The following is a 23,146-nucleotide window of genomic DNA, read 5'->3' as shown; positions in this document are numbered from 1 at the left end:
GACTGAAGTACTGGCTCCGAAAATGCAGTTGGGCTGCTCGACACAAGTCAGGATGGCCGAGCGGTCTAAGGCGCTGCGTTCAGGTCGCAGTCTCCTCTGGAGGCGTGGGTTCGAATCCCACTTCTGACAGTTGTGTTTTAGATTGACATTGGACCTTGTAATCATGCCACCCCATGCATCGATAGGCCAAGAACTTGCCATTAGTTGGTCATGTTCTACACAGCACAAGTTTAGCAGAGCAGGAGGAAGTGTATCAGTTTAGTGAGAACGCTATATTTCTAAAAGTGTCCTCTGTTGCCTAAGCACAGCGACTGACTAGCACTCACCGCGTCAGATCAGCACCAACAGTAGTTCTTCGACTGCTTTGCGGTGTGACCGATACAATGACCTGTTGCAGTATGTGCAGCTACTCTCCATAGCTAACACTGCTCCTGGAAGATTGCTGCCGTCACACAAGTGAAAGGTTGCTGCTGCATTGGCCGGGAATCGAACCCGGGCCTCACGCGTGGCAGGCGAGAATTCTACCACTGAACCACCAATGCGTGTTGACGTCACCAAATGTGGACTGACGCGGTGTCACGATGAACTTGACTTATTTGCACGAGGGCAATTTTGCCGTGAACTTCTTGTCTTGGGCACGACTGAAGTACTGGCTCCGAAAATGCAGTTGGGCTGCTCGACGCAAGTTAGGATGGCCGAGCGGTCTAAGGCGCTGCGTTCAGGTCGCAGTCTCCTCTGGAGGCGTGGGTTCGAATCCCACTTCTGACAGTTGTGTTTTAGATTGACATTGGACCTTGTAATCATGCCACCCCATGCATCGATAGGCCAAGAACTTGCCATTAGTTGGTCATGTTCTACACAGCACAAGTTTAGCAGAGCAGGAGGAAGTGTATCAGTTTAGTGAGAACTCTATATTTCAAAAAGTGTCCTCTGTTGCCTAAGCACAGCGACTGACTAGCACTCACCGCATCAGATCAGCACCAACAGTAGTTCTTCGACTGCTTTGCGGTGTGACCGATACAATGACCTGTTGCAGTATGTGCAGCTACTCTCCATAGCTAACACTGCTCCTGGAAGATTGCTGCCGTCACACAAGTGAAAGGTTGCTGCTGCATTGGCCGGGAATCGAACCCGGGCCTCCCGCGTGGCAGGCAAGAATTCTACCACTGAACCACCAATGCTTGTTGACGTCACCAAATGTGGACTGACACGGTGTCACGATGAACTTGACTTATTTGCACGAGGGAAATTTTGCCGTGAACTTCTTGTCTTGGACACGACTGAAGTACTGCCTCCGAAAATGCAGTTGGGCTGCTCGACACAAGTCAGGATGGCCGAGCGGTCTAAGGCGCTGCGTTCAGGTCGCAGTCTCCTCTGGAGGCGTGGGTTCGAATCCCACTTCTGACAGTTGTGTTTTAGATTGACATTGGACCTTGTAATCATGCCACCCCATGCATCGATAGGCCAAGAACTTGCCATTAGTTGGTCATGTTCTACACAGCACAAGTTTAGCAGAGCAGGAGGAAGTGTATCAGTTTAGTGAGAACTCTATATTTAAAAAAGTGTCCTCTGTTGCCTAAGCACAGCGACTGACTAGCACTCACCGCGTCAGATCAGCACCAACAGTAGTTCTTCGACTGCTTTGCGGTGTGACCGATACAATGACCTGTTGCAGTATGTGCAGCTACTCTCCATAGCTAACACTGCTCCTGGAAGATTGCTGCCGTCACACAAGTGAAAGGTTGCTGCTGCATTGGCCGGGAATCGAACCCGGGCCTCCCGCGTGGCAGGCGAGAATTCTACCACTGAACCACCAATGCTTGTTGACGTCACCAAATGTGGACTGACGCGGTGTCACGATGAACTTGACTTATTTGCACGAGGGAAATTTTGCCGTGAACTTCTTGTCTTGGGCACGACTGAAGTACAGGCTCCGAAAATGCAGCTGGGCTGCTCGACGCAAGTCAGGATGGCCGAGCGGTCTAAGGCGCTGCGTTCAGGTCGCAGTCTCCTCTGGAGGCGTGGGTTCGAATCCCACTTCTGACAGTTGTGTTTTAGATTGACATTGGACCTTGTAATCATGCCACCCCATGCATCGATAGGCCAAGAACTTGCCATTAGTTGGTCATGTTCTACACAGCACAAGTTTAGCAGAGCAGGAGGAAGTGTATCAGTTTAGTGAGAACTCTATATTTCAAAAAGTGTCCTCTGTTGCCTAAGCACAGCGACTGACTAGCACTCACCGCATCAGATCAGCACCAACAGTAGTTCTTCGACTGCTTTGCGGTGTGACCGATACAATGACCTGTTGCAGTATGTGCAGCTACTCTCCATAGCTAACACTGCTCCTGGAAGATTGCTGCCGTCACACAAGTGAAAGGTTGCTGCTGCATTGGCCGGGAATCGAACCCGGGCCTCCCGCGTGGCAGGCAAGAATTCTACCACTGAACCACCAATGCTTGTTGACGTCACCAAATGTGGACTGACACGGTGTCACGATGAACTTGACTTATTTGCACGAGGGAAATTTTGCCGTGAACTTCTTGTCTTGGACACGACTGAAGTACTGCCTCCGAAAATGCAGTTGGGCTGCTCGATGCAAGTCAGGATGGCCGAGCGGTCTAAGGCGCTGCGTTCAGGTCGCAGTCTCCTCTGGAGGCGTGGGTTCGAATCCCACTTCTGACAGTTGTGTTTTAGATTGACATTGGACCTTGTAATCATGCCACCCCATGCATCGATAGGCCAAGAACTTGCCATTAGTTGGTCATGTTCTACACAGCACAAGTTTAGCAGAGCAGGAGGAAGTGTATCAGTTTAATGTCAACGCTATATTTCAAAAAGTGTCCTCTGTTGCCTAAGCACAGCGACTGACTAGCACTCACCGCGTAAGATCAGCACCAACAGTAGTTCTTTGACTGCTTTGCGGTGTGACCGATACAATGACCTGTTGCAGTATGTGCAGCTACTCTCCATAGCTAACACTGCTCCTGGAAGATTGCTGCCGTCACACAAGTGAAAGGTTGCTGCTGCATTGGCCGGGAATCGAACCCGGGCCTCCCGCGTGGCAGGCGAGAATTCTACCACTGAACCACCAATGCTTGTTGACGTCACCAAATGTGGACTGACGCGGTGTCACGATGAACTTGACTTATTTGCACGAGGGAAATTTTGCCGTGAACTTCTTGTCTTGGGCACGACTGAAGTACTGGCTCCGAAAATGCAGCTGGGCTGCTCGACGCAAGTCAGGATGGCCGAGCGGTCTAAGGCGCTGCGTTCAGGTCGCAGTCTCCTCTAGAGGCGTGGGTTCGAATCCCACTTCTGACAGTTGTGTTTTAGATTGACATTGGACCTTGTAATCATGCCACCCCATGCATCGATAGGCCAAGAACTTGCCATTAGTTGGTCATGTTCTACACAGCACAAGTTTAGCAGAGCAGGAGGAAGTGTATCAGTTTAATGTCAACTCTATATTTCAAAAAGTGTCCTCTGTTGCCTAAGCACAGCGACTGACTAGCACTCACCCAGTCAGATCAGCACCAACAGTAGTTCTTCGACTGCTTTGCGGTGTGACCGATACAATGACCTGTTGCAGTATGTGCAGCTACTCTCCATAGCTAAAACTGCTCCTGGAAAATTGCTGCCGTCACACATGTGAAAGGTTGCTGTTGCATTGGCCGGGAATCGAACCCGGGCCTCCCGCGTGGCAGACGAGAATTCTACCACTGAACCACCAATGCTTGTTGACGTCACCAAATGTGGACTGACACGGTGTCACGATGAACTTCACTTATTTGCACGAGGGCAATTTTGCCGTGAACTTCTTGTCTTGGACACGACTGAAGTACTGGCTCCGAAAATGCAGTTGGGCTGCTCGACACAAGTCAGGATGGCCGAGCGGTCTAAGGCGCTGCGTTCAGGTCGCAGTCTCCTCTGGAGGCGTGGGTTCGAATCCCACTTCTGACAGTTGTGTTTTAGATTGACATTGGACCTTGTAATCATGCCACCCCATGCATCGATAGGCCAAGAACTTGCCATTAGTTGGTCATGTTCTACACAGCACAAGTTTAGCAGAGCAGGAGGAAGTGTATCAGTTTAGTGAGAACTCTATATTTAAAAAAGTGTCCTCTGTTGCCTAAGCACAGCGACTGACTAGCACTCACCGCGTCAGATCAGCACCAACAGTAGTTCTTCGACTGCTTTGCGGTGTGACCGATACAATGACCTGTTGCAGTATGTGCAGCTACTCTCCATAGCTAACACTGCTCCTGGAAGATTGCTGCCGTCACACAAGTGAAAGGTTGCTGCTGCATTGGCCGGGAATCGAACCCGGGCCTCCCGCGTGGCAGGCGAGAATTCTACCACTGAACCACCAATGCTTGTTGACGTCACGAAATGTGGACTGAAACGGTGTCACGATGAACTTGACTTATTTGCATGAGGGAAATTTTGCCGTGAACTTCTTGTCTTGGGCACGACTGAAGTACTGGCTCCTAAAATGCAGTTGGGCTGCTCAACGCAAGTCAGGATGGCCGAGCGGTCTAAGGCGCTGCGTTCAGGTCGCAGTCTCCTCTGGAGGCGTGGGTTCGAATCCCACTTCTGACAGTTGTGTTTTAGATTGACATTGGACCTTGTAATCATGCCACCCCACGCATCGATAGGCCAAGAACTTGCCATTAGTTGGTCATGTTCTACACAGCACAAGTTTAGCAGAGCAGGAGGAAGTGTATCAGTTTAATGTCAACGCTATATTTCAAAAAGTGTCCTCTGTTGCCTAAGCACAGCGACTGACTAGCACTCACCCAGTCAGATCAGCACCAACAGTAGTTCTTCGACTGCTTTGCGGTGTGACCGATACAATGACCTGTTGCAGTATGTGCAGCTACTCTCCATAGCTAACACTGCTCCTGGAAGATTGCTGCCGTCACACAAGTGAAAGGTTGCTGCTGCATTGGCCGGGAATCGAACCCGGGCCTCCCGCGTGGCAGGCGAGAATTCTACCACTGAACCACCAATGCTTGTTGACGTCACCAAATGTGGACTGACACGGTGTCACGATGAACTTGACTTATTTGCACGAGGGAAATTTTGCCGTGAACTTCTTGTCTTGGGCACGACTGAAGTACTGGCTCCGAAAATGCAGTTGGGCTGCTCGACGCAAGTCAGGATGGCCGAGCGGTCTAAGGCGCTGCGTTCAGGTCGCAGTCTCCTCTGGAGGCGTGGGTTCGAATCCCACTTCTGACAGTTGTGTTTTAGATTGACATTGGACCTTGTAATCATGCCACCCCATGCATCGATAGGCCAAGAACTTGCCATTAGTTGGTCATGTTCTACACAGCACAAGTTTAGCAGAGCAGGAGGAAGTGTATCAGTTTAATGTCAACGCTATATTTCTAAAAGTGTCCTCTGTTGCCTAAGCACAGCGACTGACTAGCACTCACCCAGTCAGATGAGCACCAACAGTAGTTCTTCGACTGCTTTGCGGTGTGACCGATACAATGACCTGTTGCAGTATGTGCAGCTACTCTCCATAGCTAACACTGCTCCTGGAAGATTGCTGCCGTCACACAAGTGAAAGGTTGCTGCTGCATTGGCCGGGAATCGAACCCGGGCCTCCCGCGTGGCAGGCGAGAATTCTACCACTGAACCACCAATGCTTGTTGACGTCACCAAATGTGGACTGACGCGGTGTCACGATGAACTTGACTTATTTGCACGAGGGAAATTTTGCCGTGAACTTCTTGTCTTGGGCACGACTGAAGTACTGGCTCCGAAAATGCAGCTGGGCTGCTCGACGCAAGTCAGGATGGCCGAGCGGTCTAAGGCGCTGCGTTCAGGTCGCAGTCTCCTCTGGAGGCGTGGGTTCGAATCCCACTTCTGACAGTTGTGTTTTAGATTGACATTGGACCTTGTAATCATGCCACCCCATGCATCGATAGGCCAAGAACTTGCCATTAGTTGGTCATGTTCTACACAGCACAAGTTTAGCAGAGCAGGAGGAAGTGTATCAGTTTAATGTCAACGCTATATTTCTAAAAGTGTCCTCTGTTGCCTAAGCACAGCGACTGACTAGCACTCACCCAGTCAGATGAGCACCAACAGTAGTTCTTCGACTGCTTTGCGGTGTGACCGATACAATGACCTGTTGCAGTATGTGCAGCTACTCTCCATAGCTAACACTGCTCCTGGAAGATTGCTGCCGTCACACAAGTGAAAGGTTGCTGCTGCATTGGCCGGGAATCGAACCCGGGCCTCCCGCGTGGCAGGCGAGAATTCTACCACTGAACCACCAATGCTTGTTGACGTCACCAAATGTGGACTGACGCGGTGTCACGATGAACTTGACTTATTTGCACGAGGGAAATTTTGCCGTGAACTTCTTGTCTTGGGCACGACTGAAGTACAGGCTCCGAAAATGCAGCTGGGTTGCTCGACGCAAGTCAGGATGGCCGAGCGGTCTAAGGCGCTGCGTTCAGGTCGCAGTCTCCTCTGGAGGCGTGGGTTCGAATCCCACTTCTGACAGTTGTGTTTTAGATTGACATTGGACCTTGTAATCATGCCACCCCATGCATCGATAGGCCAAGAACTTGCCATTAGTTGGTCATGTTCTACACAGCACAAGTTTAGCAGAGCAGGAGGAAGTGTATCAGTTTAGTGAGAACGCTATATTTCTAAAAGTGTCCTCTGTTGCCTAAGCACAGCGACTGACTAGCACTCACCGCGTCAGATCAGCACCAACAGTAGTTCTTCGACTGCTTTGCGGTGTGACCGATACAATGACCTGTTGCAGTATGTGCAGCTACTCTCCATAGCTAACACTGCTCCTGGAAGATTGCTGCCGTCACACAAGTGAAAGGTTGCTGCTGCATTGGCCGGGAATCGAACCCGGGCCTCACGCGTGGCAGGCGAGAATTCTACCACTGAACCACCAATGCGTGTTGACGTCACCAAATGTGGACTGACGCGGTGTCACGATGAACTTGACTTATTTGCACGAGGGCAATTTTGCCGTGAACTTCTTGTCTTGGGCACGACTGAAGTACTGGCTCCGAAAATGCAGTTGGGCTGCTCGACGCAAGTTAGGATGGCCGAGCGGTCTAAGGCGCTGCGTTCAGGTCGCAGTCTCCTCTGGAGGCGTGGGTTCGAATCCCACTTCTGACAGTTGTGTTTTAGATTGACATTGGACCTTGTAATCATGCCACCCCATGCATCGATAGGCCAAGAACTTGCCATTAGTTGGTCATGTTCTACACAGCACAAGTTTAGCAGAGCAGGAGGAAGTGTATCAGTTTAATGTCAACGCTATATTTCTAAAAGTGTCCTCTGTTGCCTAAGCACAGCGACTGACTAGCACTCACCCAGTCAGATGAGCACCAACAGTAGTTCTTCGACTGCTTTGCGGTGTGACCGATACAATGACCTGTTGCAGTATGTGCAGCTACTCTCCATAGCTAACACTGCTCCTGGAAGATTGCTGCCGTCACACAAGTGAAAGGATGCTGCTGCATTGGCCGGGAATCGAACCCGGGCCTCCCGCGTGGCAGGCGAGAATTCTACCACTGAACCACCAATGCTTGTTGACGTCACCAAATGTGGACTGACGCGGTGTCACGATGAACTTGACTTATTTGCACGAGGGAAATTTTGCCGTGAACTTCTTGTCTTGGGCACGACTGAAGTACTGGCTCCGAAAATGCAGCTGGGCTGCTCGACGCAAGTCAGGATGGCCGAGCGGTCTAAGGCGCTGCGTTCAGGTCGCAGTCTCCTCTGGAGGCGTGGGTTCGAATCCCACTTCTGACAGTTGTGTTTTAGATTGACATTGGACCTTGTAATCATGCCACCCCATGCATCGATAGGCCAAGAACTTGCCATTAGTTGGTCATGTTCTACACAGCACAAGTTTAGCAGAGCAGGAGGAAGTGTATCAGTTTAATGTCAACGCTATATTTCAAAAAGTGTCCTCTGTTGCCTAAGCACAGCGACTGACTAGCACTCACCCAGTCAGATCAGCACCAACAGTAGTTCTTCGACTGCTTTGCGGTGTGACCGATACAATGACCTGTTGCAGTATGTGCAGCTACTCTCCATAGCTAACACTGCTCCTGGAAGATTGCTGCCGTCACACAAGTGAAAGGTTGCTGCTGCATTGGCCGGGAATCGAACCCGGGCCTCCCGCGTGGCAGGCGAGAATTCTACCACTGAACCACCAATGCTTGTTGACGTCACCAAATGTGGACTGACACGGTGTCACGATGAACTTGACTTATTTGCACGAGGGAAATTTTGCCGTGAACTTCTTGTCTTGGGCACGACTGAAGTACTGGCTCCGAAAATGCAGTTGGGCTGCTCGACGCAAGTCAGGATGGCCGAGCGGTCTAAGGCGCTGCGTTCAGGTCGCAGTCTCCTCTGGAGGCGTGGGTTCGAATCCCACTTCTGACAGTTGTGTTTTAGATTGACATTGGACCTTGTAATCATGCCACCCCATGCATCGATAGGCCAAGAACTTGCCATTAGTTGGTCATGTTCTACACAGCACAAGTTTAGCAGAGCAGGAGGAAGTGTATCAGTTTAGTGAGAACTCTATATTTCAAAAAGTGTCCTCTGTTGCCTAAGCACAGGGACTGACTAGCACTCACCCAGTCAGATGAGCACCAACAGTAGTTCTTCGACTGCTTTGCGGTGTGACCGATACAATGACCTGTTGCAGTATGTGCAGCTACTCTCCATAGCTAACACTGCTCCTGGAAGATTGCTGCCGTCACACAAGTGAAAGGTTGCTGCTGCATTGGCCGGGAATCGAACCCGGGCCTCCCGCGTGGCAGGTGAGAATTCTACCACTGAACCACCAATGCTTGTTGACGTCACCAAATGTGGACTGACGCGGTGTCACGATGAACTTGACTTATTTGCACGAGGGAAATTTTGCCGTGAACTTCTTGTCTTGGGCACGACTGAAGTACTGGCTCCGAAAATGCAGCTGGGCTGCTCGACGCAAGTCAGGATGGCCGAGCGGTCTAAGGCGCTGCGTTCAGGTCGCAGTCTCCTCTGGAGGCGTGGGTTCGAATCCCACTTCTGACAGTTGTGTTTTAGATTGACATTGGACCTTGTAATCATGCCACCCCATGCATCGATAGGCCAAGAACTTGCCATTAGTTGGTCATGTTCTACACAGCACAAGTTTAGCAGAGCAGGAGGAAGTGTATCAGTTTAATGTCAACGCTATATTTCTAAAAGTGTCCTCTGTTGCCTAAGCACAGCGACTGACTAGCACTCACCGCGTCAGATCAGCACCAACAGTAGTTCTTCGACTGCTTTGCGGTGTGACCGATACAATGACCTGTTGCAGTATGTGCAGCTACTCTCCATAGCTAACACTGCTCCTGGAAGATTGCTGCCGTCACACAAGTGAAAGGTTGCTGCTGCATTGGCCGGGAATCGAACCCGGGCCTCCCGCGTGGCAGGCGAGAATTCTACCACTGAACCACCAATGCTTGTTGACGTCACCAAATGTGGACTGGCACGGTGTCACGATGAACTTGACTTATTTGCACGAGGGAAATTTTGCCGTGAACTTCTTGTCTTGGACACGACTGAAGTACTGCCTCCGAAAATGCAGTTGGGCTGCTCGATGCAAGTCAGGATGGCCGAGCGGTCTAAGGCGCTGCGTTCAGGTCGCAGTCTCCTCTGGAGGCGTGGGTTCGAATCCCACTTCTGACAGTTGTGTTTTAGATTGACATTGGACCTTGTAATCATGCCACCCCATGCATCGATAGGCCAAGAACTTGCCATTAGTTGGTCATGTTCTACACAGCACAAGTTTAGCAGAGCAGGAGGAAGTGTATCAGTTTAGTGAGAACTCTATATTTCAAAAAGTGTCCTCTGTTGCCTAAGCACAGCGACTGACTAGCACTCACCCAGTCAGATCAGCACCAACAGTAGTTCTTCGACTGCTTTGCGGTGTGACCGATACAATGACCTGTTGCAGTATGTGCAGCTACTCTCCATAGCTAACACTGCTCCTGGAAGATTGCTGCCGTCACACAAGTGAAAGGTTGCTGCTGCATTGGCCGGGAATCGAACCCGGGCCTCCCGCGTGGCAGGCGAGAATTCTACCACTGAACCACCAATGCTTGTTGACGTCACCAAATGTGGACTGACGCGGTGTCACGATGAACTTGACTTATTTGCACGAGGGCAATTTTGCCGTGAACTTCTTGTCTTGGGCACGACTGAAGTACTGGCTCCGAAAATGCAGTTGGGCTGCTCGACGCAAGTCAGGATGGCCGAGCGGTCTAAGGCGCTGCGTTCAGGTCGCAGTCTCCTCTGGAGGCGTGGGTTCGAATCCCACTTCTGACAGTTGTGTTTTAGATTGACATTGGACCTTGTAATCATGCCACCCCATTCATCGATAGGCCAAGAACTTGCCATTAGTTGGTCATGTTCTACACAGCACAAGTTTAGCAGAGCAGGAGGAAATGTATCAGTTTAATGTCAAAGCTATATTTCTAAAAGTGTCCTCTGTTGCCTAAGCACAGCGACTGACTAGCACTCACCCAGTCAGATCAGCACCAACAGTAGTTCTTCGACTGCTTTGCGGTGTGACCGATACAATGACCTGTTGCAGTATGTGCAGCTACTCTCCATAGCTAACACTGCTCCTGGAAGATTGCTGCCATCACACAAGTGAAAGGTTGCTGCTGCATTGGCCGGGAATCGAACTCGGGCCTCCCGCGTGGCAGGCGAGAATTCTACCACTGAACCACCAATGCTTGTTGACGTCACCAAATGTGGACTGACGCGGTGTCACGATGAACTTGACTTATTTGCACGAATGTTTGAACTCATATTGCCGTTAGTGTCCGAGCAAGGCCAGTAAGAAGATTGCTGGTGTTGTGACACTTAGCAATCTTGTAAGCTCTGAGAAGTTAATTTCACCTCCTCAGTGACTTTGTAGTGAACTGAATTTTGTGCAATGGGGAAAAAATTGCCAGGGGAAAGCGAGTACAGTAGCAAGAAGGTTCAGGAGCTATGGCGACTGACTAGCACTCACCCAGTCAGATCAGGTAGCGGTCAGCTCAGCACCAACAGCAGTTCATCGACTGCCTTGCGGTCTGACCGCTGCTTAGTTGATTTTTGAATGCACCTCTGCCTTTACATTGTTTTTGTATTTCCAATAAAATAGAACATTTCAGACACCATCTTCCATGTTTAATCTTCTTTTTCCTCTGTGTGTGTGTTTGTTTGTGTGTGTGTGTTTGTGTGTGTGTGTCTATGGTCTTGGACCACACAGAGTGCATCTCTGGATAGTGTGGTCTCTGCATTCAGGTCAGTATGCGGTGAAGACAGCGTCTCGTTGGGTGATGCTATCAGACAACAACATGGGAAAGATGAATCTATGCACAGGTTAGTCTCTCACACTCTTTTACATATACAAAGACTAATATTGCATGTTAATGGTTTGTTCAACTATGAACAAAAATTTAACAAGACTTATTATACAGGCATGCTATCGGCTCCATTTTTCTAATGTATAATTATATAGGACCTGCTATTGAGCACTAAACACAATGGAATTCTGAGGCTGATGTGAATTTCATGAGGCTTTCAAGAATGTGGTCATAAACCAAAGTACTGGACAAATGGAATTTTAGACCAGATGATGATCAGTATCATCCTTGTTGAACATGAATATGTGCATCAATCCATCCAATAGTGTTTGAGACATTTCACTTAAAACCACAAATATGAACCTCATGGTGGCTCCATGAGGATCTCTCTGTGACAAAGTGGTGGGCAAAATTGAACCGTGGTGCTAGTGTGGATAAAGAGCAGCATCATATATAAAAATACAATATATAATACTGTAACAAGTTGAGTGGCATTACATGAAAAGGAAAGGACAGACACAAAGAGACTCAGTGATTTCATAAGACCACAACTGTGATCCTATGCTAATAACTGCATTTCTACCCATTATGTTTTTAGAGTCGCCAATATTACCAATAATAGCTTAAAAGATTGTTATAATGAACAAGTTAGAAAACAGCTGCCGTTTTACATATTCACCAGACACAGCGTAACATCAGTACTCATTTGGAATTGTGTTTCTAGCTCCATTTTGGTTTCTACCATCAGCTTATGAAAAAATGTCTCTACTAAATGCTTCAATTCATTCACCAGCTAGTTGCTAACTTAGTATGTGTCTTTTTTGGTGCTAGGCAGACAGTATGCAGTAGGTATGAGGTTTTTTTTGTCAAGGAAAAGCTTTGTGGTGTTGATGGAATAGAGGTTGATGAGAACAGAGTTTTAGGTCAAAAAAACAAAACAATGAGCTAAAAGAGGCTACAAAGCTTTGTAGAGCTAAATGGATCATCAGATACGTCTTTGTGGATTTGTCATTATGAGCAACACCTTTCAGATCACACAAACATTTGATCCATCTATAGAAAAATGTTTATTGGTGCAGCTTTAAAATGGTTTAGCTTGTCATTGCAAATTTCACAGAACAGACCTCCATAATGTCACCAGTGTGGGTTTCCTGGAGATGAATGATGCCTTTGTGAAAGTACATGACTATAAATAAAAGGTTTAAAAGGTTATAACAAAAAGGTGACGCTTTATGGAGAATAGTCAGTGACAGTGTTGCTTTGTCACTGTCCAGATGTCGTCCGCCAGATGTTGTGGTGTTTCCTCAATGTGTGGAGGAGGTCAGCGCCCTCGCTAAGGTCTGCCACAACCACTGTCTTCCTATCATCCCCTTTGGCACTGGAACTGGCCTGGAGGGAGGGGTCAGCGCAGTGAAGGTGAGAGAGGAGCCCCCTGCATACATGTTTGTGTCTGTGGATGAACAGCATCAGTCAAATGCTGATGCACCTTATCACAGAGAATTGGAGGGTGTGTCCAAACCTTTTACTGGTACTGTATCTGTGACTTGATGTGTTTAGTGATGCTTTTCTCCCAATTAGATGTAATGGCATTATCAATAGGGATATACAGTAATACAGTAAGCAAATAGGTGAGCAGTGAGGAGATTACTTTTGCTGAATGAATTCAACATGTAAAATATATTTGACAAAAGTTTAAAAAGTAAAAATTAATTAATGTAAAGTATAAAAATACATACGTGTGGAGACTGCAAAATAACAGAGGTGGAATATGAACATTTACAATGGGAAATAAAATATCTGCCATATAAAACACACTATAAATATGAAAAATAGACAACAAAAACGGGGTAGATACACTGTATATCTACATTGTTCCTCCTGCTCTCAGGGTGGTGTGTGCTTCAGTCTGAGGAACATGGACCAGGTTCTTGATCTCCATCCAGAGGACTTTGATGTGACGGTGGAGCCTGGAGTGACCCGGAAGGCCCTCAATGCCTACCTGCGAGACACTGGCCTGTGGTTTCCTGTCGGTCAGTCTCACTGTTTCCCAGTTTTCACTCTAGTTTTCAGAAGCTCAGAGGTAAAGCACAGGTAGAAGACTAGTAAATTAATAATAAGAGTTCATGTTGTCTGGAGTTAAGGTGCCAATGACATTAAATACATAATATAAAATACATTAATTTTGAGACATGGGTAAATGTCACTGAATAAGCGCAATCATGACAGGGAAGAGTGGAGGCATCTTTGTTATGTCGCAGTGTCTTGGAGTAGTGAGATAATGAATTGAATGAAAAGAATAATTTCTTTTTTCCCCCTTTTTTCCAAATATTTTCATTGAGTTTTCTGCAGCCATGACTACCACTACATGACAAAGTTTTTGTAGCTACCTATCTACACTCAAAAATAGTGAATAGTAGAAAACAGCTAGTTATTATAAATCGACATACATACATTTTATGTTATAAATGCTAACTGCTCCCAGTGACCTCCACTGCAGCTTCCATCTAATCTGAAAATGACATCAATGCGACACGTAAAACACTTACTGCTGATTGGTTAGGACAAATCCAAATAAAATAATAAGATATATGTTAATGATAGACTGAATGAATGAAGTGAAACAAAATGGCAATTCAGTCTGATTACCAGGTGACTTGTGTTTGTTTGGTGTAGGCAGCCAGCCCAGGCAATCCCTGGCATCCTGGATGTCACATGCAGCATCCGTCTGCACTGTTGTCAGTTTGGCAGCCTGTTTCAGCTCAGCTTGCTCATTCATGGATTCCAGCAGTGATTCATCAATCCAGCATGTGGATACGCTCAACTGTCCATTTCCCTGTTGGTCAGCCACATAAAAACCATTTTACAAGATAATTCTATTCTGGCATATACCGAGGATATATGTGAAACAATTGAAGTCAGAGTGTCAGATTGGTTTTCCACTGGTTTGTTTGGTGATGAATGGGTTATATCAGAAAATATAAGCCAGGTCGATGATAATATATGTCTTTATTCCTTTTGAAAATGTGGTGTTATATAACAAACATGTAAAGCAATTCTATAAGGTTTCTTTTCATTTTTCATCTGTCATGAAAAATGTTGAATTCATACATCCAGCAGGTGGTGATATTGGGTAAGAAATGTTAACAACCCCAAAGAGATTTTGGACTTCATAAAAAAGCCAAGGGAGGATTAAACATAAAAAACAGGCCTGTATAGGTTGAATTACACTTCTTAATTGTTTTTTCAATATAAACCAGGTGTTGTTTAAAAAAGACCACACTGAGCAGCAGATATGTATTTTCTGCTGTTTGTATCCATCTGTAAAATGACTTCAGAAGCACTATCGGTGTGCTCTTTTCTTCTTAGATCCTGGAGCTGATGCGTCTCTGTGTGGTATGGCCGCCACCAGTGCATCTGGTACCAATGCAGTGCGTTATGGAACCATGAGAGAAAACGTCATAAACCTGGAGGTGGTACTTGCTGATGGGACGATCATACACACTGCTGGGAAGGGCCGACATCCCAGGTAAGTCAACGACAAAGGAAAAAGGAAAGAAAAGGAAATAGTACGCACTTTCCGATTAATGTTTGTCTATCAGGATTTCCTTTTTTGTACGTGTATACATTTTCCTTTTGGAGCCACAAATATGCTATATTACCTTGTGCAGTTCTATCAATCTCATATGTGCCTTCCCTTTGTGATCTCAATTATTATCAATCTTCAGGAAGACTTCAGCAGGATACAACCTCACAAACCTGTTTGTGGGGTCAGAGGGCACCCTGGGGATCATCACCAAGACGACACTGCGTCTTTACGGCATGCCAGAGGCCATGGTGTCGGCCGTCTGCTCTTTTCCCTCCGTCCAGGCTGCTGTGGACAGCACTGTGCAGATTCTACAAGCTGGAGTTCCCATCGCTCGAATCGGTGTGGAAAGAGAAAAAATAATGCTGAAGTTAGAATGACTGCACCACAAGTAGTTTTCTTTAAAGTCTGTGTAAAGTCAATTCATTGATTTATTTCTAAACACATTATACATGTTGGAAAATGGTTACAGAAAACATGTGAAAAGGCTGATATACTGAATTGTGGAGATAGAGCCTTAAACAGTTTCTCACTCTCTCATTTTTCCTGATTGTCTGAGCCTGCAAAAAACGGCTACACCATGACGTAGTGGTATGCCCGCCTGACCTTGGCCCCTCCCCTACTATATTAGACCGAGAGGCCTCTCTCCTCAGTGGTTAACCTGCCTAGTGGCAAGTTATTGTTACTACATCTATCAGTACTACTACTACAGTCTACAGTTTGCCAGTTAGCTGAGTTAGCAGCTGAGTTAGCAGCAGAAAGCTCTCAGACGTAGTGTCCATGTTTCAGGTAGAGGTGGTGATTTTGATTGACAGGTGACACTTGGTAGGGGGTGGAGGCAGAGGCTGATTTTTACACAACTTTGAAGCCTAATTTCATATATTTGGCGATTTTTTTAATCATTCAAATTTGGCAGGGTGGTTAACAACACACTTTTCTGTGGTATATCAAACTCAGGACACATATTTATTCTTACTTTACACAGACTTTAAGACAGTCAATACATTTCAATATATTTTGTCTGCTTGTAAACCTCTAGCTTTCAGGCTGCAACCAATCAGCGCGCTGGAACAGCCTACACACACTCAATCACAGAGTCACTCATACAGGCTATCAGAGAGACTCACCTGTAACCTGTTATATGCAGAGCTATCACAGCAGGTGTACCAGAGGGAGGGAGAGAGAGAGAGAGAGAGAGAGAGTGAGAGAGGAACAGACACACACATGGAGGGAGTAAAGCACACATTTCACAAATATACACAAAGTACTGTCACTATACAACCTCAGGGTCATGACAGCTTTGTTGCTTTTATTTTATTTTCATATTGAGAACAAATAAGTAGGACAAACTAGACTGCATTAGAGCTTCAAATGACACTGATATAAGCACATAAAAGGACTTGAAGGAGTAATAAGGCAATTACATTGATTTATCTTGAAGCATTAAGGTCTAATGCACATAAAAGATCATATTATTTTGAATGGTATTTGGGGGGAAAGGGAGGACCTTCAACATGTATTTTCCACATTCTACTCAGTTTATCTCTTCCTGCTGACTAGATAACGCTAGCTAGCCAGGAGTCTGCAGATATCAATACATGTCAACAAGCACAGACAAGATGAATTAGTGAGCTGATTTTTTGTATAATGATGACAGCCCTGCAGGTGCTGTCTTAAAAATGTAACATTTCAATTTTGCATTTAGCAGGAAAAACTAAAATTAGAAAAAAGTAGAAATCATGAAACAATGCAAAGCCTTACTCTGAGTACTGTTTTAAAGCAAAATTATGATAACTATATATCTTGAATACACACTAAAGCTTAAGGTTTACGGCTGCATTCAGACAAACATCAGCACTGTGTACAAAAACCCTGGCAACATTTTTTTAACTTTTGTTATCCAGCAAAGTGCTGCATTACCAAATCAAAAAGCACACAACTTACCAGTAGGTTACTTTGTAATATGAGCGACATATTTATATTATATTTCTATTTCTAACCCTAACCCTTGCAATTCTTCAACACAGGGCTGTTTTGACTGTGAATGCCCACCATAGTGTGCTACATTTGGGACCATGGGGGATAAGTAATCAATCCAATCAAGTAAAAACCCCATGACCTGTTTATTTTCCCCATCTGGCTCTGGTCTAAACAGGGCTGAAGCTGTCTGTTTCAATTAATTTACTTTGACAAACGTCTTGAGTCAAAACCCAAGTATTTAAAACCTGGGGAGCACTTTCTGATCAGACTGTTAATAAGTGATGGTTTGATGGTGAGATCGCACTTGACAGCTTCCTCCGTAGGGATATTTAAGACAGACACATGTCACAAACAGATGATGTCGTTAAAATGTACTTTGAAAGTCTTGGAAACTGAAACTCCAAGAATAGATTTCAAAATAAGATCACCGACATGTCATACATGTAAAGGGCATAATGCAGTGTCTTAAAAACTATTATTGAGCAGATTGGATTCATTAATCCACCTTTCGAAGTTTGGCCTCCGTACGCCTACACATTGAGAATGGGGCTAGCGCAGTTGATTGAAGAACGTTGTTCTTTTACTGAGATGTACAAAGAGAATTTTTAACAGTGAAATCAAACTTTAGAGTCTCAGATTTTCACAGAGGAAGACATCTCCTCTGATTGTATCTTTAATGATCGTCTTCTTTCGTCACAGTTTTTGGTCAAGACTGAGGATGCAATTAAAAACAAATGAACCGAGAAATGGAGGGAGGATGAAAAACTGAGCAGGGTTCAGGAGAATTGACTTTAAGGACAAAACAAGGAAGAGATTAGACTTTATTGATCCCTTAGAGAAAATAGATCCCTGCAGTAGGAGGATGATCGGATACAGCAGAGAAAATACATCATGAAATTTTACAATTGGATCAATATCAATTTTGGCTGATGGAAAATGTGTATCTGACCATTAAGCAAAAACATTGACACAAGTCAGAAAAATGACCTGTTTAGATACATCAGACTGACATTTGTCTTCCTTCTTTGTGTACTCTGACTGTGTGTGTGTTTGTGTGTGTGTGTGTGTGTGTGTGTGTGTGTGTGTGTGTGTGTGTGTGTGTGTGTGTGTGTGTGTGTGTGTGTGTGTGTGTGTGTGTGTGTTTGTATGTCACACAGAGTTTCTAGATGATGTGATGATAGATGCTTGCAACAGGTTCAGCTCTCTGTCCTATCCTGTGAGCCAGACTCTCTTTCTGGAGTTCCACGGCTCTGAGCGTAGCCTGGAGGAACAAGTCAACACAGCTGGTGTGTGAGGTTGCAAATCACAAACAATTGTAGTCATACATTTCTAGCTCGATTTAAAGTCATGTACTATTGCTTTTCATACTCTGTGAATATAAATGTAAATGTGTTAGATTGAAAATGGATTACATTGTAAAGTTTATCACACTGTGTTTTGATGTGGAATCGTGAAATATAGTTTTTAGCTTCTTTAAAATCTTTCTTTTAAGCCTTTCTGAGAAATGTTAGAGGCAAATTACGTTATGTAGGCATGTCAGTGTCGGTCTGTCAGTCCAGTACACTGGCCTTGATAACTATAAGATGGACTATTGGAAGGATTTTTGGTGCAGACATTTATTGTCTCCAGAAGATGAATCCCAATGACTCCAGTGATGTCCTGACTTCATTTAAGCCACCAATAAGTCACACGTTCCATAACCTAAAGTAAACAAGAGTTCATTATTCATGTGCTAACAATGTAACATTTAGCATAAAGTCAGTCAAAAGTGTGGACACACCATATGAGGAAGTGTGTCCAAACATTTGACTGTTACAGAATGTCAATCATTTTTTTATTTTTGCAAACTAATGGCTAACATGTTAACAGAGTAACCATACCATGCTAAAATTCTAAATGTGACAAGCTTGCTGTTAACATATGTTAACATATCCAGCATTCGTATCCAGGTTTTTAACATTCAAGTTTCACGCTAATAGCAGAACTTTGGCAAGTAAGCCCATATTCAAGCTAGCGCATTTGCATGCTAAGCTTTTAACTGGTGTGGAATTAGCAATGCAGCCCTGCAGCCCTGCATTGCTAATTCCACACCAGTTAAAAACTTAGTTAATAACACTTTTCTCGCTTTGTTTAGTGTTGTTGAAACACTGCCTGAAAATGAAACTCACTGCTAATATAGTGCTTCTCTATTGCCACTAAGTAATTAACATTACAGCTAACACAATGCACCTTTAAATCTTTAACACTTTTCAAAACCTAAAGTAGTGGAAGGTATAATGAGCTGGAGCAGTAACTTTCAGGCCATCAGTTCTAAACATTAAAACGACAGTCATTGTTGACCATGGCAGTTCAACTAATACGTGCTAACAATCCTACAGGTATAAAAATTATACCAGTGTCACAACAAAAGCTTTTTTCTCTCTTTTTGTTTCTACAGAGGACATCACGCAGAGTAATGGAGGCTCAGATTTCCAGTGGGCTCAAGATTCGGAAACACGAAGCCGGTTGTGGAAAGCTCGTCATGATGCCTGGTATGCTGCTCTGGCTCTGAGACCTGGCTGCAAGGTAAAGACAGTCACCTTCCACTTTCCACTGTAGTAAATGTACCAGAGTTTAACAAGCTGGTTTTAGCACTGAAATACTTAATGAAACTAATGACCAAAAACATATGAGTCTTAAAAATACTGCAGGAGTCGAAATATGTGAAGTTTACAAAGAATGTTCAAAAGTGAAGAGCAGAAAAGGGACTAAATTTAACCACCAACTAACTTCTTTAATTCACTGAGTAATATTCCAAAGGGATAAAACAATGTTCACTGTATCATTTTATCCTTGTTCTGCGCTACATTACTCTGCTGTTACTGCTGTGTGAAAAACTCCATAATGTCAGAGCTCAAGGTAGTGTTGCTAGATAAATGTGTTGCCATTTAACATTGAACAACAGGGCAGTTAATGACTACTGTGGCTGAAAGGCGTTGCCTGATAGCTATGTACTAAACTAACACCATCACCATTCTGAGGCACTTTTATGTCTTGCTTTATTAACGTTTTAAATCTTAGTGGTTGCAAAAGACAACCACTTGATGTAGCTCCAGTGCTGTGACCTTATCTTCCTTGTGTGCCTGTATGTGTGTATGTGTGTATGTGTGTGTGTGTGTGTGTCTGCAGGCCTACTCTACAGACGTGTGTGTCCCTCTGTCTCGACTACCTCAAATCATAGTGGAGACAAAGAAGGACCTGACTGAGAACAGACTTACAGGTGAGCGCTGCAGAGAGCAATATTAATGGTGTTTACTTGAAGTAGACCCAGTCTTAATGATGTTAATTTGCTTGTTCCAGTGGATTTAAAGCTGCATAATACAAAACTTGTGAATCCATCATAGTTATTACAATCAGAGTATTTAAACAAAGCGTAGACACTGAACAGGACTGACAGGAAACCTTATAGTGCTGCATTACAATCTTAAGAATGTTAGTGGAGTAAAATCATAATGGATTTCATCCATTTCAAATGAATTAGTTTATAGAAGTGTGTATTGTGTGAATGGTCTATTTAACAGACTAACTACAGTCATTTCCTTCATGACCTTCAGATCAAGCCTCCTAACAGCACAGTGCAAGATTATTTTTCCTCTGTTCATTTAATGTGGCCAAGCTGCTTTTTGTGTAGCAGCAACAATGTGTAAATGAAGTGCTGTTGTCTATTAACTGACGCCCAAACTGCTGCAGGTAGTCTTTTAACAGCTTTTAATAGCTGGCATAGAAAGTACAGATCCTTTTCTAGTGGACTAATCTGCAACAAGTCGTGTGAGATACATGTTTATTAGTCTGTATTGCTTGTCGCATTGTTGATACATGCGCCATCATTTGCTGCCAGTCGGGATTTGGAGCACATCCTTAGTTTTGGTTATTTAGTAATTGCAGCATATACCCATAACAGCACACATCAACACCCACATTTTCAACCATATTGTCAGTAAATAAAGTAAACAAGAGTCAGGACACCAGATATGACACATCCCATGTCACCAATGTAATGAATGAGACATATCAAGAAAAAAGGGGCTAAGAGCCGCAACAGGCAATTACACTGAAACCTATATGCAGCATGTAGTGTCATAGTAACAGCAAATCTATCTATGCTTCACTATTTGAAATAATATCTAGTCAAAAACTGGCATCTACATTGTTTAGACACAGTGCCACAATGCTTTTATACATAGTGTGGTGTGCAAGACACAGCTTGTGTTGCAGACCAAGTTTTCCCCCAAAATACTTCTAACGATGCTTTTAAGAATCAGCAGGAGCACTTCTGACCACAGTTTGTTTTGTACATAGAAGTACATAGTTGATAACTAACCCCCCACCCCCAAATTCAATTAAACACATTGCATTAGATTAATCAATTGATTTATCACATGTACCCATTCCTAGTGGGTAGGTCATCAAAATGAGAGACAAGTGTCCAGCTGGTCTGATTAAAAAACTTTTAAAAGTGTCTGCAATTTTATTCTTAATAAAGGTAGTTGACAGAAGAAGAGGGGAGGGACACACCAAAGAAATACCTCATATCAATTCACTTCTGACTTCTGTCTGCCATCAGGTCCCATAGCAGGTCATGTGGGTGATGGTAACTTTCACTGTCTGATGGTGTTGGACCCAAACGATCCAGGAGAGCTAGAGAGGGTTCACCTGTTCACTGAGAGACTGGCCAGGTAACCTCCCTTTCCTGTGATGCCCCTCCCCACCCACCACCACCAGACAGGGCTTTACTTTACTCTGCAGGGCTCCTTTATAAACTGATTTTTAAGGGTCATTCATGTGCATACGCCTCAAGCTTCTGCACATTTAGTCAGGCACATAGGCCTCACTGCTCCCTTTTAGCAACTTTTCCTTCACTCTTCAACACCTTTCTCTTCCACTTAATCCTCCCCACACTTTCCCTAATCCTTTTCACTCAGCTTGCCTATCTTCAGACAAATTCACCTCCCCTTTGGCATCGCACTCTCACCCATATTGCTTAGCTGATATTGATTTCAGAATAGAAAACTTTCAGTCTGAGGTTTTGAAAAGGATGTCAGATACTGTGGGATCTATCCGTAAACGGGGATTTTTTTTTTTCAAAATGCCTATATGTGCTTCTTCAAATCTGTTTTGTGACCCTGTAAACACCACTGGCTTTACTGCATGCAGCACTAGATCCCAAAGGCACAGAGGAGTAGAAGGAGAAAGCGTGACAGGACATTCACAAAACATAGTGCAAACTGTAACTGGTGCCCAAAAGCTTGTCAATGCGATAGCATCCTTAAAAAGATACCTTTGTTGGAAGTTACTGTTTATTCATTATTTATTAGTGATATCTTAAAGGTACTCAGTGATTTTGGTGCTGGAAAATATAATAGTGCTTTGTGTCCCCTCCAGGCGGGCCCTAGCCATGGGAGGTACCTGTACAGGGGAGCATGGAGTGGGTTTAGGCAAGAGAGCTCTGCTGTGTGAGGAGATGGGACCCATGACCATCCAGGTTATGCACTCTCTTAAGGACGCCCTCGACCCAAACAACCTGATGAATCCTGGGAAAATTCTGCACCCAAGAGAAGCTTGAAGACCCAGCCAGTCAGAGGGATGCTTGAATGAATGAATGAATGAACAAATGAAATGATGTTTTAAAAGCACCTTGCACATTAGAAAGTATTTATTGTTAAAGCAGGACTTGGGATCCAGGCAGGGATACATCCAATGTCAAGAGGACATTCTACAAAATACGTTATTATTTATAAAGGGAATTACTGGGAATTGTACATATCATTAATTAATAATGTACTCTTTTCCAATGTAAGCAGTAGGCATTTAATCTGAAAATGTAAGAGAATCAAGATAGTGAATGGATTATGATGTAAGTCCTCACCACGTGGCATTTGTCATGCAAACACTGTATATGTCTGTTTGAATTAGGGTTACTTTGCCTGACCGAAGAGCCTTTACATACTCAGGCTGATTCTGTTAACTGCCAATAACTATGGTTAAATAAACTATCAATAACTGAATTGGACTACTTTGTACTTTTTTGTTTATAAAAAGTGTTGTTTTGAAAATGTAATATTTTATATGTGGTTTCTGTCTCCTCACTCTGTGTATTCACTCTGTTATTTGACATCAAGCTAAAATGTAAATCTTTGGCTGGTCCCAGCCTATTACATAT

At 44.6% G+C, this 23,146-nt stretch overlaps 1 protein-coding gene and 24 non-coding genes across 25 annotated transcripts in view; 15 read left to right on the top strand and 10 right to left on the bottom strand.

The window, feature by feature from the left end:
- ldhd (lactate dehydrogenase D) overlaps window positions 1–23,146 on the top strand; it is a 111,488-nt gene extending 88,342 nt beyond the window's left edge. The window contains exons 2-11 of the mRNA XM_062421425.1: window positions 11,288–11,400; window positions 12,659–12,800; window positions 13,273–13,414; window positions 14,751–14,910; window positions 15,110–15,309; window positions 18,105–18,233; window positions 19,385–19,512; window positions 20,116–20,206; window positions 21,551–21,662; window positions 22,369–23,146. Coding sequence (XP_062277409.1) covers window positions 11,288–11,400; window positions 12,659–12,800; window positions 13,273–13,414; window positions 14,751–14,910; window positions 15,110–15,309; window positions 18,105–18,233; window positions 19,385–19,512; window positions 20,116–20,206; window positions 21,551–21,662; window positions 22,369–22,549 — 1,398 coding nt within the window. The 3' untranslated portion in view covers window positions 22,550–23,146. The remainder of the gene's footprint in view (window positions 1–11,287; window positions 11,401–12,658; window positions 12,801–13,272; window positions 13,415–14,750; window positions 14,911–15,109; window positions 15,310–18,104; window positions 18,234–19,384; window positions 19,513–20,115; window positions 20,207–21,550; window positions 21,663–22,368) is intronic.
- On the top strand, window positions 47–129 carry trnal-cag (transfer RNA leucine (anticodon CAG)). Its single transcript has one exon. It is a non-coding gene; the product is annotated as a tRNA-Leu (tRNA).
- trnal-cag (transfer RNA leucine (anticodon CAG)) lies at window positions 1,325–1,407 on the top strand. The gene has a single exon. It is a non-coding gene; the product is annotated as a tRNA-Leu (tRNA).
- Window positions 1,750–1,820, bottom strand: trnag-gcc (transfer RNA glycine (anticodon GCC)). The gene has a single exon. It is a non-coding gene; the product is annotated as a tRNA-Gly (tRNA).
- On the top strand, window positions 1,964–2,046 carry trnal-cag (transfer RNA leucine (anticodon CAG)). Its single transcript has one exon. It is a non-coding gene; the product is annotated as a tRNA-Leu (tRNA).
- trnal-cag (transfer RNA leucine (anticodon CAG)) lies at window positions 2,603–2,685 on the top strand. The gene has a single exon. It is a non-coding gene; the product is annotated as a tRNA-Leu (tRNA).
- trnag-gcc (transfer RNA glycine (anticodon GCC)) lies at window positions 3,028–3,098 on the bottom strand. The gene has a single exon. It is a non-coding gene; the product is annotated as a tRNA-Gly (tRNA).
- Window positions 3,881–3,963, top strand: trnal-cag (transfer RNA leucine (anticodon CAG)). The gene has a single exon. It is a non-coding gene; the product is annotated as a tRNA-Leu (tRNA).
- trnag-gcc (transfer RNA glycine (anticodon GCC)) lies at window positions 4,306–4,376 on the bottom strand. The gene has a single exon. It is a non-coding gene; the product is annotated as a tRNA-Gly (tRNA).
- On the top strand, window positions 4,520–4,602 carry trnal-cag (transfer RNA leucine (anticodon CAG)). The gene has a single exon. It is a non-coding gene; the product is annotated as a tRNA-Leu (tRNA).
- Window positions 4,945–5,015, bottom strand: trnag-gcc (transfer RNA glycine (anticodon GCC)). Its single transcript has one exon. It is a non-coding gene; the product is annotated as a tRNA-Gly (tRNA).
- On the top strand, window positions 5,159–5,241 carry trnal-cag (transfer RNA leucine (anticodon CAG)). The gene has a single exon. It is a non-coding gene; the product is annotated as a tRNA-Leu (tRNA).
- Window positions 5,584–5,654, bottom strand: trnag-gcc (transfer RNA glycine (anticodon GCC)). Its single transcript has one exon. It is a non-coding gene; the product is annotated as a tRNA-Gly (tRNA).
- On the top strand, window positions 5,798–5,880 carry trnal-cag (transfer RNA leucine (anticodon CAG)). The gene has a single exon. It is a non-coding gene; the product is annotated as a tRNA-Leu (tRNA).
- trnag-gcc (transfer RNA glycine (anticodon GCC)) lies at window positions 6,223–6,293 on the bottom strand. Its single transcript has one exon. It is a non-coding gene; the product is annotated as a tRNA-Gly (tRNA).
- On the top strand, window positions 6,437–6,519 carry trnal-cag (transfer RNA leucine (anticodon CAG)). Its single transcript has one exon. It is a non-coding gene; the product is annotated as a tRNA-Leu (tRNA).
- Window positions 7,501–7,571, bottom strand: trnag-gcc (transfer RNA glycine (anticodon GCC)). The gene has a single exon. It is a non-coding gene; the product is annotated as a tRNA-Gly (tRNA).
- On the top strand, window positions 7,715–7,797 carry trnal-cag (transfer RNA leucine (anticodon CAG)). The gene has a single exon. It is a non-coding gene; the product is annotated as a tRNA-Leu (tRNA).
- Window positions 8,140–8,210, bottom strand: trnag-gcc (transfer RNA glycine (anticodon GCC)). The gene has a single exon. It is a non-coding gene; the product is annotated as a tRNA-Gly (tRNA).
- Window positions 8,354–8,436, top strand: trnal-cag (transfer RNA leucine (anticodon CAG)). Its single transcript has one exon. It is a non-coding gene; the product is annotated as a tRNA-Leu (tRNA).
- On the top strand, window positions 8,993–9,075 carry trnal-cag (transfer RNA leucine (anticodon CAG)). The gene has a single exon. It is a non-coding gene; the product is annotated as a tRNA-Leu (tRNA).
- trnag-gcc (transfer RNA glycine (anticodon GCC)) lies at window positions 9,418–9,488 on the bottom strand. The gene has a single exon. It is a non-coding gene; the product is annotated as a tRNA-Gly (tRNA).
- Window positions 9,632–9,714, top strand: trnal-cag (transfer RNA leucine (anticodon CAG)). Its single transcript has one exon. It is a non-coding gene; the product is annotated as a tRNA-Leu (tRNA).
- trnag-gcc (transfer RNA glycine (anticodon GCC)) lies at window positions 10,057–10,127 on the bottom strand. The gene has a single exon. It is a non-coding gene; the product is annotated as a tRNA-Gly (tRNA).
- On the top strand, window positions 10,271–10,353 carry trnal-cag (transfer RNA leucine (anticodon CAG)). Its single transcript has one exon. It is a non-coding gene; the product is annotated as a tRNA-Leu (tRNA).

The sequence above is a fragment of the Scomber scombrus genome, chromosome 6, assembly GCF_963691925.1.
Source record: "Scomber scombrus chromosome 6, fScoSco1.1, whole genome shotgun sequence".
Classification (NCBI taxonomy): Eukaryota; Metazoa; Chordata; class Actinopteri; order Scombriformes; family Scombridae; genus Scomber; species Scomber scombrus.
The sequence above is the reverse complement of the archived record's forward strand: the minus strand, read 5'-3'. Positions and strand labels throughout refer to the sequence as shown.